At 44.2% G+C, this 19,869-nt stretch overlaps 1 protein-coding gene across 1 annotated transcript in view; it reads right to left on the bottom strand.

Moving 5' to 3' along the window:
• Positions 1 to 15,132: 15,132 nt before the first annotated feature.
• Positions 15,133 to 19,869, bottom strand: part of HTR4 (5-hydroxytryptamine receptor 4) — a 569,808-nt gene continuing 565,071 nt past the window's right edge. Inside the window, exon 5 of the mRNA XM_078652966.1 lies at positions 15,133 to 15,705. Coding sequence (XP_078509092.1) covers positions 15,133 to 15,705 — 573 coding nt within the window. The remainder of the gene's footprint in view (positions 15,706 to 19,869) is intronic.

A 19,869-nucleotide genomic window follows, 5' to 3' on the forward strand; every position in this document is an offset into this window, starting at 1 on the left:
AAAATCTCCCATTTGTTGTAACTCAGATGCACACAGATAACTACGGACAGTTTGCTGGGGTGTCGGGGACCTGGGAGGGTAGACCTATGAAAGTCCTCTCAGTGTATATACCTCCTCCTTTACACAAGTTAGCTTTGCCGGAACTGAGTTGGATGATCCTAGCCTTACCAGAAGGTGAAGTGGTGTTGGTTGGTGACCTTTATGACCAAGATGACAGATACACCCGAGGGGCGCTGCAAGAACACAAAACACACTGGCTGAATTCACGGCTGCACTGGGCCTGACAGATATATGGCAGACGGCTCACCCGCAGTCACGGCAGTATACATACTACTCGGCAGCTCACAAAATTCACTCCCGTATTGATCATATACTAACTCTGGCCGACACTGCACACCACTTCACTGAGATTCAACACTTGGCGAGGGGTATCTCCAACCATGCTCCAGTAAAGGCACGATATGCAGTATATGCTACCCCACCCACAGGATATTTACCATTAACCCACGGTGCTTTCAGATCCCCCATATCAAAGATGCACTGATCAAAGACACAAACTTCTACTTCGCTCAAAAAGTGGGGCCGGTTCAGTCGGCGCAGATTCTGTGGGAGGCCTATTAGGCAGTAATTAAGGGTCAAGCACTGTCACTCACAGTAGGACACAGGAAAGAGAGGGACCGACAACTTAATGAACTGGAGCAGGACATCCTGGCAAGGGAACACACATTAGGGAACAGCCAAGACGAGGCCCAGAATCACATTCTTGAACTTAGACTTAAAGAGTACAGAGACCTAGCCAATGAAACTGGCAAGCTCAAACACCATGCCACTCTGTTCAAAATATAAGAGCAGGGAGACAGAGCCAGTAAACTCGTAGCATGGCTGGAAAGGACTGTAAGGGTGGACCGCTGGATCAGATTAATACACCATCAGAATGGGACCTGTCTGCGTGACACACAACATACAGCAGATGAGTTTGTAGAATATTATACGCAACTTTACTCACCGGTTGCAGCAGTTACTATAGAAGAAGTATGGGAGGAAATAACAGATATACAACTCCCTATTCTAACCCCAGACGACCAGCAACTGCTGGAAGACGATATCACTGTTGAGGAGGTCACAGCCGCCATACTCAGCATACATTCAGGAGAAGCCGGGGGTCCCAATGGTCTCACAATAGAACTCCTCAAAGTAACAGCGTCCAAGGTGGCACCACACCTCCTTGGAATGTACCTTAAGAGCAAATCGATTGGCATGCTCCCCAGAGACCAGATGCTGGCGTCCAGAGCTGTAAAACACAAGGTAGGGAAACCAGCTGAAGTTTTGGCCTCATATCGACTGATATCTTTATTGAATGTTGAAGCTAAAATTCTCGCAAAATTGTTAGCCAATAGATTGCTTCCAGCCATCACAAAGTTGGTTCACCCGAACCAGTCTGGATTCATGCCTGGTCGCAACACCGCTATGAATCTATGCCACCTCAATGGTATATTAGCTAGGAAAAACATAGTTGGAGAGGGTGCGGCCATACTTTCCTTGGACGCACGTATGGCCTTCGATACGGTAGAGTGGCCTTATATGTTTGCTGTCCTTGTGCGTATGGGCCTGGGTAAGGAATATCTCAAGTGGGTCAAACTCCTGTATGCTGGACTGCTGGCTCAGGTGGTGGTGAATGTCCACTTCACCATGCGCCATGGAATGAGACAGGACTTCCCTTTATCTCCTCTGATATTCGCTCTCATCCTGGAACCTCTTGCATGTTGGATATGCTGGGACCCATTGATGCGGGGGCTGAAGTGGGCAAATGAGTGGAAGGACAGAATATCGCTTTATGCGGATGATACCTTGCTCTAAGTTGCCTCCCCAGGCGCCTCAATCAGCAGAGTCCTCCAAATCTGCACTAACCACAGCAAATACTCTGGATACACCATGACCCGGTCTAAGTCAGTGATGGATTTACTACTCAGGCCTGCTCCAGCTCTCCCGGGGACCTGTGAAGCCATGGTGGTAGAGGATGGGCTTAAATACCTAGGTGTGTTCGTGACAATGGATCCCTCGCTTTCTACGAGCTCAAGCTTCCAAGCCCATTGACAAAACTACAAAGCGATGTGCGCCATTGGCGTATGCTGCCGGTGTCACTACTGGGATGCACTACTCTTTTAAAAATGATGGCTCTCCCTCAGCTCCTTTATGCATTGCAAAATACCCCATATTGCATTCCCGACGCGAACTTTACATCGATTGAAGGGGAAATCAAGAATTTGCATTGGAACTGGAAGCCTCCGTCGGTGGTATAATGGGGGAATTTCCCTACCGAACATCTGACGTTATTACTGGGCCCCCCACCTGTCAATAATAAACAAGTGGGTATATGATTTACAACAGGACCCAGGACATAGATGGCTGATGGGCCACAGAGAGTACAGAGAGGCACTATGCTCAAAATTACAGCGTTAACAGCTTACTGGGCCCACTGCTCTAACGGTCGCCATATGGCACACTACCACTACAAGATTTGGCTGGAGAAATAAATTGACACTAATGACACCCCTATGGCATGATTCTATACCTGGCAATTTAAGTAGATGTAAAGGGTTCGATAAATGGGACACCATCGGAATATCACAAGTTAGCGACTTAATAAAGAAAGGTAAACTATTGACCTTTGCAGAACTGCAAATAGAGTACAATCCATCCATAGACGAAACACCCCATGCCTTACTAGACGCAACTAAAGAGTTAGATGGGATTCCAGATCCCATCCCCCTGGAAGACAGATTACTGGCAGATCCCATGCAGAGTAAAGTAATCTCCTCATGTACCGGAAAATAATTAATAACTCACCAGACCTGATGCCCCCCGATACACATGCTGGCAGACTGACCTGGGAGACTTAGAGGAAGAGGACTGGTGTGATGCGCTGTCCTCCCCACGCGAGGTAGTCAATAACATCAAGGCTGTGACTTATACAATTGAAAGTTTTACACTGCACATACATTGCATGCACGACATTGGTCAAGTTGGGCCGCAGTAGTTCGACAGACTGTAGAAGGGAATGGGTGGAGGCGGGTGCGTTCAACCACATACTCTGGGAATGTCCCTTGATACAGAGTTACTGGGAGGCAGTTAACCAAGTAGTGAATGTGGTGAGTGGAATTGCCCTATCCCTATCCCCTAAGACATGTCTCCTCAACATCTGGGACGCCACTGACTTCAACCGTATGGATCAATTGTGGGCAGCCAACGGTTTTACACTTGTAAAGCATAATATTGCTCGTAAATGGGGAGTTCCAGACCTACCAACGATTGTAGAATGGAAACGGGATGTGGATTGGTGTTTGGTGGCAGAGCGAGCAGTCTATACGAATAGAGGTTGCCCCAAAAAATGGGATAAGCCATGGGGAAATGGAATGCATATCGTGGTAACATTTGCACCTCCCCATCAGAACAAAGAAGTGGACCGGATACACGCATGATGATCCTGAATGGGGGAAGGGGAGGGGGGCAATAGATGGGATGTTCAGTATTGAATTGTAATCTCCTGTATTTGATCTGAATTGATGCAGAAGATTGAATTGTACTTTATTTATAACATTAAGAAAAAGAGTTAAAAAAAATAATTTCAAAATACAAATTTAATGACGTACTCCAACTACTTTTTGAAATGCTGACTATTGTACCTGTTAATAAGTAAAGCCATCTACTTGAGCAGGAAGAGAACTTCCAGCAATTCGAGGAAATTCACAAAATGCACGGCAGCAGCCTCTGGAGTTATTGACTAACAATAGCACTTATTGCATTCATATGTACACTTTTGAAGATATGTGATAGTGATAGAAAGGCTGGGCACAGTGCCGAAAGGTCATTCATATATTTCTCCACTGGTCATCTTGGTCGCACGCCAGAGCCATTTTCTCTGATCTGTTATGTTATCTTTGTGTCAAAGCCATGTGATGTCATAGCCATGAAGCCATCAATATGCTAATTGAAGTGTTTTAAACCTTTAACAATCCTGTCTCTTTCCGTTCAGAAATTGTAGGCAGTGAATCTGCTCTGACTTACTTCTTCAATTTGTTACACTAAGACTGTCTCTCCTACGCTGCGAAATGCCCCCTTTGTTCGTCATGTTCACCTCAGCTGCAAATTCTCAAAATGGCAAAATGGCATGGTATCTCAGAAAGCCACTAAGGGTCATGTTATCCGTGGAATAGCATATGGAATTATAGATGAGTAACAGTGAATTACAGGGGTGTTTTTCACCTAGGGGTTCTGAGTGACATCAAACAGACAATGAAAGCGAAGCTCGAGCTGTCTATGATGTCACTCAGAACCCCAAGGTGAAAAACATCCCATCTACTATGTTATGTTACGGTTGACCCCTGATATCATCTTCCCCTGCTTACAACTGATACACATGGACAGAGAGGTCATGGGGGAGCCATACATACCATAACTTCTTCTCCCTGGGCCCTAAACAGAAAAATAAATACCTTACCTGCCATCTTTAACCACCCCCCACCACCTTCTCTGCCTTCCTTTCCCTCACCGGCAGTTCTGCTTTCTGACTTAAGTCAAAGCAGAGAAGCAGTCCTGCAATGACAGGCTCTCTGAGAGACTATCTACTTGTCCTAGAAGGCCTTCATGATATAGCAACAGAGGGTAATGGGGTTTGTTATCAACTCTTGCTACATCATAGCAGTGAGTTACCTGTTGGAGGCTTCCTAAGGAAGCCATGTATAACAACATGGGTCTTCATTTTTCTGACTTTTTAAGAGCTACACAATCATCAGGATCAGGCAGGGAGCAGCTGTCATAGAAACCTGCAGATCCTTCTGGCTTGGAAAAGGGTTTCTGTACATGCCCTTTAGTCATGGTTCACTATGAGATGCCAGAATATCCAATGTGCTTGTAGCTTGGATGTAAAACAGCTCAGATGGCCATGCTTCTTGTGCATCTCTTAAAAACAGAACAGAAGAACAACTAGGATTTTTTGTTACTCTCTGTCTTCTGGTTACTGCCTATCCTGGGTCCCCTGGTGTTGGTTCCTGAGACCACTTATGTCATCCAGTTCCATCTGTTCCATACTGCTATTTGGACTTTTTATTCCCCATGTATTTTATGGTTTGTTCAAATTAACAATAGGAGCCATCTGCATACCATACCAAATCAAGTGCTACTAATTCCTCTCTTTAAAAACCCCGTAGCCCCAGAAATGGGGCCCCTCTTGTCCATTAACCTGAGTATATGAGGGTTGTGACCATGTGTTTTGTTACGCCCTTGTCAGTACTCCGTAGTTGTGGCAAGGGGGTGGAAATGTGTGTAGTAGAAGACAATTCCCAACTCCTATCCAGTAACACCTCTAAGCTCTGGTTTTCACCTGCAGACCATCTTGCCCAGATGACTCCAAGTTTTAGAGATACACTTTTCTAAGCAACTCAGGCCTATTCCCACCCACCACTCCTTCTTACTCTGCTGCCTGGATACAATCTGTAATATTTTCAGACTCGGTAGTTGTCCCCAAAAAAGGGAATCGGAAACATGTAAATCTATTCAAAGCAGCAGAAGAACACTCCATATAAGGATTATTGCTGAAGGCTGCTCCATATACAGAGTTGTTTTTCTCACGCCTGTCTTACATGTGAAATACACAAAGAGAATCTAATCCAAACCAGCCTCTCAACCACTGATGTAGAGGAAAAAGACTTCGGATATGCAACTGGCCTGATCAATTGCCACCAGAAATATGAATGTTGCTTTCATACTGTGCAGCAAGTGGCTGATGATGGTATATATGCCTTAATTTTAGGATATACCCTTGTACTTCAAACCATACTAAGGACATTCCAACCAGCTCAATCTACATGGTCATAAGGGACTTCCTGGATGATGAGATGTTGAGCTACATGCTATATGTCTGTCATAGTCTGGGACAACGTCAAAAGCTGTGCTTGTGATCCAGAGGCTGTTATTTTTTATTTTTTATTCATATAGTGCTTCGTACAACACTTCTGCAAGTAACAGATGTTACTACTACCCAGTTACCGGGTAAAATCAATATCTGAGGCGATGAAGTACTTAAAATACTCAACCTAGTTAACTGCTACATGGAAGTACTGCCACAGTAAAGACAAGCAGCAATCCCAAGGTGCCACAGAAGCTGCATCAAGTGCCTTGAACCAGCCAGATGGCAGTGCTGTTATACCAACAGGAACAAAATATGGTTGTGATGACTCCATGGATTTAATTGAGGTGAACTGTGCGCCAAAGACCCAAGTGAGGTGGCAACAGACTATCATGACTGGGGTGCAGAAACCCCCTCATAACCTTGAACCATGGTGCCACCTGTACCTGCTGCTCTAATCATAGCTGCACCTTTAGCTGTCCCCTAAAAGTGGAAACTGTGCCAGTAATTTGTCTTCCTCGTAACCCAGAGTTAACTTTTTACTTAATGCAGGGTCACCTTTTCCCCCTATTTCTGGTATCTCTATCAATCACCCCGCATGGTGTGCGAAGAGGCCAGACAATGATCAAGACTGAATACTGGAGGAGCGCCTAAGCCATACTAAAGGACCCACAGACAGTGGTCTACTGTACAGACGTGCAGCAATCATAAATTGCCCTATTTTGTAAAAGTCTTAAAATATGCCTTGGGGTGGCATTTAAAACACTATTGTATAAAACAATACTATGATTTTACCATCAAATTGCAACACTATGGGGATCATTCAGACACTAGTCGCTTCTGGTCCTCTAGGGTGATGGAGGCCGTAGCCTCTTGCCAGCCTGCTGGAAGACCAGCTACCCTATTTTGAGTTAATTGCCTGGCTGTGTCATGAAAGGAGCATTCGCTGCAGCGGCTCCGTTCACATGACTGCATGTTAGCCAGGTGGGTGACATGTTTAAAGCAACTTTGTTGTTTAGAGAAAGCAGGCTTCTATTAATGGGGTTTGTTTTCTCAGAACAATAATCAAATGGCCATAATGCACAGTAAGTGTTCTCCCTATGCAAGGGAGCCCTTCTGCCGGTGTCAGTTATGCATCATACGGTGGTCATGGACATGGACAATGGGTGATGATCATCCCACCCTCAATAGAGTAGGACGCTCCTCATTGTGACCTGACTGCCCTATGGTGGACAGGCCGTGAGGTCAGAGGTTTACACAGGGGAATGCAATGGAAGCTCTGTCAGTGTAAACCTGGCACCTTCGATGACTCTAACTAGAGCGGCAAAACTGCATGTTTGGTGGGCATGAGCACAGGCGATTTGGTTCTCCGGCTTTGCCACATTCTAAATAAGGCTTCTGTGATTTTTTGCTACAGTAGATGCTTTATCTCCACAGAACCCCATGTTAAAACTTTCAGAAGGTGTCAGAATCAGTCCTGGTGATCAACTCTCTTGGCATGACATTAGTTCATAATAGCTTGTTGATGGTGTACCAGCAAAGCATACCAAAACCCACAAAGGCGCATGCAGACCATTGAATAGTGTCCTAGTGCTATGGTTGTTTTGCTGAATGGGGATGGTTAGAAATACAAGATTCTCACTGTTATTTTGCATTATTTTCTAGTATTATTGAATTGATCAAATAAAGAGTTATAGTTTCTTTAATGTATACCGCTGGCTGGACGTTTATACTTATAATGTGTATTATATTCAAGTATGTTTGTTGCATGTGACTCATACGTCACTTCCACTGTGTTAAACTTTGAATAATTGATCAAGCAAGGCCTGAACGTCAAGGCAGGCCATCGAAGTTTATGGTACCGCGAGGTGGATCTCTACAGCCTACATAACTATCTCTGCCTTTACTGCTGCTGACATCAACAGAAAGGGAGGATGCCTGGCACAGCCCCTTGCCACCTTTATTTGTCACAATATGAGCAGAGCTGATGGTTAACAGTTGTGGGGACCTGGAGCGCCTTCTGAGCATTGTCCACGTAGTTTGGAGGAATCACTGTCTCAACGCCATGCTCATGCACCCCATCCGTCCATTCTAACGCCTTTAAGAAAACTGGTAGCACATGTGCTTGAAGGCATGTCCAGCTTGGTTCTATCTTCACACAATAAGCTAGTTGTGGCACTTCCACAGGGTCTGCTCTCGAGCCTCCTAGGCAGTGTGCTCATGCACACTCAAAATTCTCTCTTACATGTGATCAATAACACTCCAGACCGATCAGAACAAGTGCCCCTTGGTACTTCCAGACAGCCCACACGTGCTAAGAAAACACATCAATAGCAGAAGCAAGCTATACAAAGCAGTGTAGAATGTGACATCTGGAAAATTGTCCATCCTAAGACCTGTGTCAAATCAGAGCAAGGAAAGATAAGGAGTTCCAAATGTGTGGATGCACACTCACTTAAGCATTCGTTACAGAGTCTTAGGTAGCACCCGTGGTGAGTCAGGCGAATTCTTGAGACAATTAAGTCTTCACTTGAGGCGAAACTAACCTGGAATGACTTCTGATTATCAAGCCCTACAATACGGGATACACCCTAAGAGAAGGTGGGTGGCTTATTGGATGACCATGAGTATTCCCTTAAGGCAACCACCTCTGAATTTACAGTGCAACTCAGCAGACCTGCAGATCCCTAAAAATATTTCATTTTGTACCTTGCAGATGCTGTGTCTCTGTTTATAGCATTGTGTGGAAAGCTCTAACTGTGTGTAGGTCATCTCTGTAATGTAGACATCATAGGATTGATAGGATCCTTTTGCAGCCCACAGCAAATTTACAGTTTGCTATGGGACCTGTTAGTAAATAGTCGCTTCGCAAATTGCATTCATATTCACAAACCAGTCAGTGTGTAAATTGACATTAATGGAGTGCAACTATGAATGGCGCATCTGGCTCGAAACAGTTTGTGTCATGCGATGACATTTATCCCTATAGAAACACGCTTACAGGTTGGAAGGTGTAGGCATATCTGCCACTGTAACAAAATAAATATGAAAATTCAGACAGGATCTTTGGACTGCGAACAGTCTCCATTTTGTACGGGGATTGCTGGGTAGAATAAAAGTAAGGCACGTACACCCACTTGGCCCATCACTGGGTCCATGAGAGGAGATGTTCTAACAGCAATTACAAGCAACACTGAAGTGTGATGCACTGGAATAGTTAGTATACCTAAATATTTATATGTGTTAGGATTAAGGAACCCTTTTAAGCTGATGTTCTTTAATTCATAGAAATGTAATTAGGCTAATTACCATTTCTGAGGATTATTTTTAAAGTAAATTACATTACATTTAATGTTATTCTTTTTTAAATGGAATGAATAATAGCATACATCAATATTTGTATTTGTTATTGTTAGAATGAATGTTAAAGTTAGGTTTAGTTCTGAAGTTAGGTTTAGCATTAGCTTTAACATTAGTGTAAGGTCTAATTTGAGGCTGAGATTAGCAAAGAAGTGTTGAGTTTAAGTAGAAGGTGCCTTAAAGGGGCCATCCAGTCTGATGCTTAATTTTAGCCGTGGTTGCCGGTGGGGGCCACCAGCCCTCATTTTTGGGGAACGGCACTTCTTTTTCTGCATCAGATATTTAGCAAGAGAGGAAAAAACAAAAAAAGCGAAAAGATGGAGGAAGCGAAAGACAGAAAAAGAGTCATAAAATTAGAAAGCAGGCACCTGTAAAAATGAAAACAAGCATTGGCAAAGCCAATAGTTCTCGCCTATGGGATCTTATAAGTTTTTAGCTATGTAACAGTTGTTGTTTTTGCATTAAGGATATTGTTTTGGATACTTAAACAATATTTTGGCTTTTATTGTATATGGAAGTAAGTTGCTTTTGGGATATTATATTTAGTTTGTTATGCAGTATAATTATTTTGTTGCAATATTATGAACTGTTGTATCGTGAAACGTTTGTAATGTCCTAAAGGTGAGACCTATTGGCTATGTGAATGTTTTAGAGAGTGTTTGTAATGAATGGTTTTTGTAATGCTAATTTGAATTGTTATAAATGTGAGAGGTTGGCCTGGTATATGTTGACCATAAATGATAGTGTGCAGTTTGCACTTGTTTAAAGAACCCTTATTGATAAATGTGAGAGGTTGGCCTGGTATATGTTGACCACAAATTATAGTGAGCAGGCCAAGGAGGAGGAAACTGGAGGAGCGAATACAAGAGAGAACGAATGGAAGAAGGAATGGCAGATGGAGCTCAAGTGGGAGAGTGAGTGAGAGAAGAGAGAGCGAGAGGAGAGAGAATGAAGGGGAGAGAGAGAAATAAGAGGAGAGAGTGAATGAAGGCGAGAGAAAAATAGGAAGAGAAAGGGGGAGAGAGAGAGAGAGAGAATTAAGGGGGGAGAGAGAGAGAAGAGAAAAAATGAAAGAGAGAGAGAAAGAGAGAGGGAAGAAGTGATGCGAAAAAAGTAACAGCCAATGGAATTAACTTGTGATAGTAATCTCCAAGAAACAATCCCAAATTAAAGTTGGAAAGTTCCTTAAAACCTTGATATTTTTTTTTCTTAAGAATATTTTATGGATCTACAGTAAATACAGTAAATTGGAAACCCACACAAAATAAACATCAGTAAAAATTGAGTCTATTTGTTTTCATATTTGCTTGTACCTTAAAGTAATCATAGTACGTGAGCAAAGAGTGAAAGATCCGATACTAAAGTGTAAGGGCATTTTGTTACAGCAAGGATCTTCAGTAAATGCAGTAAAAAGGAAACCCACACAAAATAAACATCAGTAAAAATGGCGTCCGTTTGTTGTCATATTTGCGTGTACCTTAAAGTAATCATAGTATGCGAGCAAAGAGTGAAATATTCGATACTAAAGTGTAAGGGCATTTTGTTACAGCGATTTCTTGATTGTATGCCTTAGTAATTTTTAGAGAAATGAGAAGAGCTACTGAAACAAAATATTTCAGAGGGAGAAAGCTTTCATGTGAGAGGCACTTCAAATAATAAAATTTAATTCAAAGCACACGAGTGCTTGTCACAGTAAAAGCAAAACACACTGCTGGCAGTGCAAGTGTGTGTTTGCTGGTCCGGGAGTGGTACGTGCGCAGCCTGCTCTTTCTGGAAGCATATACTCGTTGCATGTGGCACGCTCCTGCTCACTCCCGCAAGGTGGATGCCGCCACAAACACGAGTATGTGCTTCCAAAAAGAGCAGAACGGCGGCTAAAGGTCCTCCGATGCACCGCATGCGCGCCGCGTAGGCGAGACGTAAAGATCCGTGGTTTAAATGTCGGGGAGTTGGGGCTCCCATGGGCCGCCTTTCGGGCGTGGTGGTAGGGCTGGCAGTAAACTATGGAGAGAGACAGAGGGACAGGACAAAAGGGAGTCAGGAGGGCTGGGGTCTCAGCACACTTAGAGGGTCTCAGACAAGGGTGGTGCGAGAGCGGCGGCTGTAAGGTGTCGGACACTACAAAACTCACTGGTCTCTGACAATGGTGGGTTGTGGCACGAAGCGCTACGGTCAATCAAATTAACACCACTAACAGGCAGGGTGGCCCCCTTTCCAAGAGAAAAATGCCGGCCATTAGTAGTTGTTTTAAGATTCTACAAAGGCCTGGATTTGACACTAATTAGAACCTTTAAATGAAATCGCAGGTAATTATTCGTAACTTTCGGCCTTTGTTTACTTTCATTATTATTCAGGGATCGTTAATTGAGCTCCAGAACACTTTTATAAGTCCTTTCTACTTATATTAACTGTTGACGTTTATACAGATAAGGGGGTACGTGTCATTATACATGTGCGCCCATAACGTGTATTCGTAAAGCTCACATTCACCTGTAGGTACCTTTGCACTGAAGAACAGATGTTTATTGTTACCCAACTCAATGGCACTCATTTTATCGACCTCAGATAGATGAAAAGTTGAGTGGACCAGCCGGGATTTGAATTTGTGGCTATGAGGTCAAACACAGGCCCCTACACTGGACCCATTACTCCAACAAGTCACCAGACCCGGCACCCCACAAAGTGAAGTGGGGGAGCGGGTAGGGGGTACTCAGGTGTGGGTGGGGTAGGGGTGGGGGGGCTCAGTGGCAGGGTGAGCAACATGCTGGGTGAGCGAGAAGTAAACAGCGAGAAAGCAACAGGGCTCAGGAGATAGTTTGGCGGGGGAGAAGCGCAAGAGAGGCAGCCTGCAGCACTAAGGAGCCAGCGGCAGGCAGGGCGGGTGTTGGTAACTGGTAAGGGGTGGGACAACCACAAGAGTGAAAGCACTAGAAAACAACCGTAGCGTGACGGAGAGCTTAGGCAACACAAAAGAGGAGTTTCCTAAATGTGAGCAGTGGAAGAACAGAAGACTGCCCATCAGAGAGATGGGAAAGATGCTGTGGCTCAGAGGAAGGACACACAAGATGGACGAGGAAAGCTATCTAATAAGAAGCAAGCAAATGAGAGTAACAACTAAGCCAATCAATGGTAAGCAGTGGGGGGGTATGGAAGTTCTTGGTGCGTCCACAATCACTCTTCTGCAACCAGACAGCTTTCACCGGATGGTACGCTCGGCCTAAAAATGGTCTCTGAGGCTTTGTACATTAAGGCTGTCATTGCATGAAGCCAAATCAGATTTTCTGAATGAATGAAACTAGCACAAGAACTCAAGATATCTCAAGTAACCTCGGATTACTGAAAATCCCTAAGGCGACATCCATCAGAGTAAAGGAAGGGTGGCATGGAGGGCACACAGCCAACTCAGAGTTGGACTTCAAGTCAAAAAATCATGCAGGCTGACTCACTGTGACCCTGGGCAACTTATTCAACTGATACGCCAGCATGGTGGCTCAGTGACCTGAAAAGTTACCTATGAGACATGCAGTGATCAGCGGGAAGCAAGTTCGAATACTGGGCAACAAGGACTCACACTTCAATGTGTACAAAGTGGGAAAAAGAAGTCCTAGTGAATCGGGAAAAAAATATCCTCAGTTATCAAGCAGTGTTTAGCACAATATTAAAAAGTTATGTTCGGGCTATTCTTAAACAGTTATATGAAAGGGCCAATGTAACCAAAGTGACAGCTCTGCTGTCTAAAGGCAACACCCATAAGATGTGTGTAACCAGAAGCACAGTTCTCTGAGAAGCCCAAGATAGAAACTTTTAAGTCTGAGGGATATCTCTGCTGTGCGAGTCCGGGAGTCTGTGCGTTCCATGGGAACTATTTACAAAGGAATTTTTTGGCGGCAAACCTATCTTTATAGTTAAAATTCATTGTTACACCTGCTAGGATTTCACAAGAGGATTTCTGGTAGGTGGACATACATTAATTAGTATGGATTTTTCTGGCGCCATGCAGAGAAATCTGCAGTAGTAAATCCCATACACAGAGTGAGAATTAGGCGTTACAAGGCAGGGTTAGCCTTGTAAGTTTGGGAATAGCCACAAACGTACCTCCTGTCTAGCTCCTTCCCACCCTAGAAATAGTCGAACCTACATCAGCCAAAGGGCTGGAGTAAATCCCCTTTTAGGAACGGATCACCCTCAGAATTTCTGGATGTGTAGGTGAAGGACTTTCTCTAGAAGGAAAAATGTTTTACCCTGTGAACGAAAAAAAAGCAAAGTGCAGCTGTGCAGAGGAACCCATTCTCCCTATGCACAATGTTATGGTATGTAGATGTCCGCAAATGCGGAATGGAAGCCGTGGATTTGTCACATGATATTCCCAGAGGTACGCCTGAAAAACCCGGGCCTGGCACAGCTTTCAGGCATCCACACAATAAAAGTCTCAACACCACAATTCCCTTCCTGTCATCAATGTTTTCTAAAGATCCTGGACTTGGCCGGAGTTAGACAAGCATCAAGTTGAGGCTGTTTTAATGAGTACTTATTCGTGTTACTCTGACGTCTTCTAAGGAGTGGCGAGTTACTGAGCATCACGTCTCATCCCAAACTAAGCACCTCCCCCAAGACAGGGTTCAGGAATCCCAAAGACATGACGGAGCTTGGACTGGGGCCCAGCTGCTGACATCTTTGGCACCTGATTACTTTCTTGGCATGACTGCATGTGAAGCAGCAGCTGAAACCAAAACTGGGCTGGGTTACTCACCGCACGTCAAACCTGCTCACATGGCTGGTGTGTACAGAAAGCCAGAGATCCTAAAATTGTACAACTTTGATGTGAAGAGGTCTACTGAGCAAAAAAACAGCCTTGAGGAGACTCAAATATCCATGAATTGCAGGGAGCGCAGCGTGGACCCTTCCTCGCTATGGACAACAAGCCCGGCTTCAAAAGTGGTGCGCGCGCGAGCGAAAGTAAAAGCAGCACATTTGCACATATGTTAGCAATTAACGAGAGACGTGGTGGGGGAGGGGTGGAGGAGCGTTGAGAAAGCAATCAAGTGAGAGGAAAGCCAGATGGCGCCTGATTGGGCGCTGAAAGCTGGTGGTTGCACGCGTCCACGAGCGCGTGAACGCAACTGCTAGGCAAACCAAAGCTTGTGGTAGCACTTTTTAAAGCCCCTACTAAATGTCTCGCAGGGCAGCGCATGCGCTGACTCAGCGAGATCTAAAAAGGAGCGAGGAGTGCCTTGTTCTAGATTAAAGAGACATGAGGCGAATTCAAGACAAAGCAGTCTCTGTATTGGGCGCATCGACTTTTAAGACTTCTATTTGTACCGGCCTCGAGCTTCTAAGCAGAGGTTTGGGCACAACTACTCATTCTTATACACATTAAGCACTGGTCCATTGAATGATGTCACATTAGTTATCAGAACCCAAGCTGACATAATTAAACAAGCGACATTCTAGAATTCCAATTCTTAGTGATTGTTAGTGATTCAGGGCTGGGCTAACAGAACTATTTTCTCTATGCTGGATGACTCCTTTAAGGTGAGTATATTAGTGTGAGGAATACGTTTTAAATATAGGCAGTTTAAGCAACACATTTAAATTACCAGTATTTAGAAATTCTGGTGGTGACAGTAATGAAATGCATCCACCTGCATCTAATTATAACATATGTTCATAAATAAACAAACCAAAGTGATGCATTTACATGCTAAACACTCAATCTGTTGGTGTCTCTCTAATGAAGTACTTAACATTGTAAGCAACCCCATTGACTTACAGCACCCCTTTATCTACTCTCCAAGCAGCATAGACACCGGGAGCTTCTAACGAGAGACCTCATCATGCCCCGCCAACGACTGCCTTTCCGGGGTGACTTACCTCAGCACGTGTGTGGACCCGTTGATGGTGGTCGTGGAACACGGCACCGTCTGGCCCAGGATGGAAGGCCTCCGGTACCGCTCGTCCCCACAGCACAAGATGATCAGAAAGGCACGTCTGAAGGATTTGTTCAAGAAGGCATAGAGGAAAGGGTTCAATCCCGAGTTGATGTAGCCCAGCCACAGGAAGGCGGTCCACAGCTGCTCGGGCACACTGTAGTTTACGAAGGGGTCCACAACATTGGTGACAAAGAAAGGAGCCCAGCACAGGCAGAAGCAGCCCATGATGATGCACAGGGTCTTGGCAGCTTTGGTTTCAGTCTTCATGCGGTGGGTGTTGTGCTGGTCCGGGAGGTGGTGCCGGTGGTCAGCGGGGGCACCAGCCCGCTGGAGCATGCCGATCTGCAGCGCGTGCTCTCGAGCGGTGATGTAAATGCGGTAGTAGGCCAGCACCATGAGAAAGAATGGAATATAGAAGGCCACAACGGAGCAGGTGATAGCGTAGGGCTTGTTGACCATGAAGACGCAGTTCGTCGAGTTGGACTCGTTGTCATGCTTCCTATTGTTTATCTGGAAAGGAGACAGAACAAAAGGAATTGATATACTCTTTACTTAAGAGAATGATTGATAGTTTTGTTAAGATTAGAATTGGCACTGGAGGGCTTGGCACTGAAGTGGGCACTGGAACGCTGTACTTGAAGGAAATTCACTGTCAAAATCTTATTTATTTTGATCGATTACTCTGTGTATCAGATACAGGTCATGTATATAAAATATAGTTTGCAAAAGCATAACAATATACCAAGGCCTTTGTTATGATAAAGGAACCAAGTAAATCTGGTAATATATCCAAGTAAGTTTATTCTTCAAAGGAAGACCTGAACAGCTTCATACCAGACACAGCTGGACCAACTGCTCACTGATGCACAGGCATGACATCACCTTAGAACCATCTAAGCATCATAAGGATGCAACATTCTAATGAGTGGAACAAGTGATAACATATGAATATAACACATCTCCCCCCTTTATCAATACAACACGTATAACAATGACATGTAATAAATAAAGCTTGAAACAAAGCAAATAAACAAACGAAAAAAATAAAGAAACATAAACATACAAATAAGCAGGTAACCGTATCTCACTAGCATCCCTAAAAAATGCGAGAGGCACCAGACCCATCTCCGTGTCATCACTATCAGATGCAACTGCCTCATCACAAAGCAAAGAGCCACCCTCTTCAATTCCACACTTGCCCATTGGTCAATCTAACCCAATTACCTCCAACAGCTTTCACTTTAAATGGTCCTTTGAACTTGTGTACCAAATTGCAATAACCACCAGGTTTTACTTTTTACCCAATCTCCAATTTTATAAAAACATTTCTCAATCACAGACTGTTTGTCACAGGGTGAATCACCCTTTACAGATTGCTTACGTAACCATGAGGGAAACAGTTATGTTCCTGCCTCGTACTCACCACCCCAAAACTCACCACCGTAGGGCACTAACCACCCTAAATACATCACACTGGGGCATTTACTTCCCTAAAACAAACTGCACAGGATACTCACCACCCCAAAAACTGACCAGCATAGGGCACTCACCACCCTAAAACAAACTGCACAGGGTACTCACCACCCCAAAAACTCAGATAATCACCACCCCAAAAACTGACCAGCACAGGGCACTCACCACCCTAAAACAAACTGCACAGGGTACTCACCACCCCAAAAACTCACCAGCATAGGACACTCACCACCCTAAAACAAACTCCACGGGGTACTCACCACCCCAAAACTCACCACAGTAGGGTACTAACCACCCTAAATACACCGCACTGGGGCACTAACTACCCTCAAACAAACTGCATGGGATACTCACCACCCCAAAAACTCACCAGCATAGGGCACTCACCACCCTAAAACAAACTGCACAGGGTACTCACCACCCCAAAACTCACCACCGTAGAGCACTAAGCACCCTAACTACACCGCACTGGGGCACTAACTGCCCTAAAGCAAACTCCACGGGATACTCACCACCCCAAAAACTCACCAGCATAGGGCACTCACCACCTTAAAACAAACTGCACGGGGTACTCACCACCCCACAACTCACCACCGTAGGGCACTAACCACCCTAAATACACCGCACTGGGGCACTCACCACCCTAAACAAACTGCACGGGGTACTCACCACCCCAAAACTCACCACCATAGGGAACTAACCTCCCTAAATACACCGCACTGGGGCACTTGCTACCCCGCAAACTTATAACCATTCCCAAAACTAAACATAAGCTGCACTTGGGCACTCACCAGCCCACAAACATTTCCCTTTTCTTAATAGCTCCCTCAAACATTCAGTTTTTTGTGTCTTGGTTCAAATACACCACTAAACCTATCCAACACATCATTCAGATTGTCAGCATAACTTGCATTCACACTCATGACTGGACATTCCGCTGTGGGGTCTACTTTAATTGCCAAGTCAAATTGGTGCGGCCACCCTAAAATTGGTGGTCCTTCTTGTGCCACATAAACTTTCCCATGAGTTTCTCTTCCATCAAACCTTATCTTTGCCTCCATGTACCCTACCACGTTAATATCATTCCCTTGATATGATTTAAGTTTCGCATCAGACCCAGATAATGTCCCACTCCCCCATGTCCTATCATAGATTTCTTGTGGTATGATGGTGTATAGTGAACCTGTATCCACCATCAATGAAACAATTTTCTCATTTATCTCAAAATTCGCCTCAGGTCGTATTCTTCTTCTCTCTACACCACCTGCCTCCATCACATCCACATCACCATCAACAACGACAACTCTATAAGTGGGTGTTCAATCCTTCACACATGCCACTTTCTCATACTGTTGTTTGCACATGCGTGCCAAGTGTCCCTTTTTACCACACTTAAGACAATCTTTCCCAACTGCATAACATTGTTTTGAATCCGCCAAGTGGTATGTACTCCCACATCTTATACAATGTTTCTATCCCACCCTCGTCACTAAAATTGTTAAGATAAAGGAACCAAGTAAATCTGGTAATATATCCAAGTAAGTTTATTCTTCAAAGGAAGACCTGAACAGATTCATACCAGACACAGCTGGACCAACTGCTCACTGATGCACAGGCATGACATCACCTTAGAACCATCTAAGGCATCATAAGGATGCAACATTCTAATGAGTGGAACAAGTGATAACATATGAATATAACAGCCTTGTACGTTTTTAACACTGTACCTATTCCCTAGGTCATACAAATACAACAGCATACACATTAATTCATTTTACTGTTTAGTTATTGTGTGCCACACATCATAGTACTACATATTAGTGGATCAGGCCGTGTATCCATCCCAGACTGGTTCTGGGTGCATGTTTACATGCAGCTGAGACTAGATAGCTCATATCATTCTTCCTTCTGAGGGGTTTCACAGCGTGATCTGAGAGTAAGTTGGGGTCTTGTTTATCCTTGTGTGGGTATCCTGGATAGGTGTACCTAACTGTAAAAGGTTTTCTTATTTTTAGGGCTGCAAACCTGGCAAATAATTTAAATGGAGGGTCAATTGAGTTTCAAAAGGGCGTCATCGGTATTCTTATATTGTTCCTACAGTGCTGCTTCCTTTTGAATTTGGACTGATTGATTAGTCGTGTGTTGTAGTGTCTGGAAGGGAAGCAGTAGGTGCAACTGAATGTCACATACCAGAAGAAATTTGTGTCTTTACCACCGAAGGCTTTGTAACTTTATCCTTCATTCCATTGGGAGCCAGTGGAGCTCAATGATGTGTGATCTGGTTTCTTCTGGCTCAGACATCAACTCTCCAACTGGAAGCTCTAGCATAAGGTCTGACTATGTCTTTCCTTGTTGCAGCGGTGAACAGTAACATAAAATAGTTTGTGTGACAGCGCAGGCGCTCTTGTGATTTAGGTTATGTAGCTTGTCTGTAGTAATGGGTGAACGCAGGGAGCCGCCTGAAGTGGAAGCTGCTTTTTACCGTTGCATTGATATCCTGAATTAAAGATCAAACTGAATCAAACTGGCACAACACTTTTTCACCCTGTACACTTGTACAAAGCCTGTGAGAAGCTCCTTCAGCCAGACAGCTGAACTGAAATGACGTCTCTGCTGTCTGATCTATTATCCTGGCCAAACATCCAAACAGACATACATAGTTTTTATTCAATCCAAAATAGATGCTGTGCTTTAGACATCTGGTGATCCTGGTTGGCCCCTATGGAATTTTCTCACATTGGATATTAATCTGATTCTCATCAACAAACATTTAGGATTCTCCCTTGTGCTGTGCAAAGATATGATCTGAAGGCTATTTGTGAATGTTGCCTAGCAAGGAAAGAGGATAGATTTGTGTAGGGCTCTGCATATGGTGATCTTGGTTGCTGAAGTGGTGATGCTGATTCTATCTTGTTGACTTAGGTCTGCTAGGACTGCATAACTGTTTTTGTGATTACAGCTCATGTTTGCAATTAGATCGCTTCGTCAGCTGTATCTTATGCAGAAAAGAAGTCGAGCAAGACATTGACTTCTGACTTATGACAAGACGTGTTTCATTAAGTCAACCTAGTGTCATCTCAATGCTGCTGTCAAGTCTGAATCCTGGCCAGTGATCAGAAATATGATGTGATTCTCAAGGAAGTTACAACGTTGTAGTCTGTCCTTAGATGCTCTCGCTTGGGAGCAATAGGTTGGAGAAGG

The sequence above is a fragment of the Lissotriton helveticus genome, chromosome 7, assembly GCF_964261635.1.
Source record: "Lissotriton helveticus chromosome 7, aLisHel1.1, whole genome shotgun sequence".
Lineage (NCBI taxonomy): Eukaryota > Metazoa > Chordata > Amphibia > Caudata > Salamandridae > Lissotriton > Lissotriton helveticus.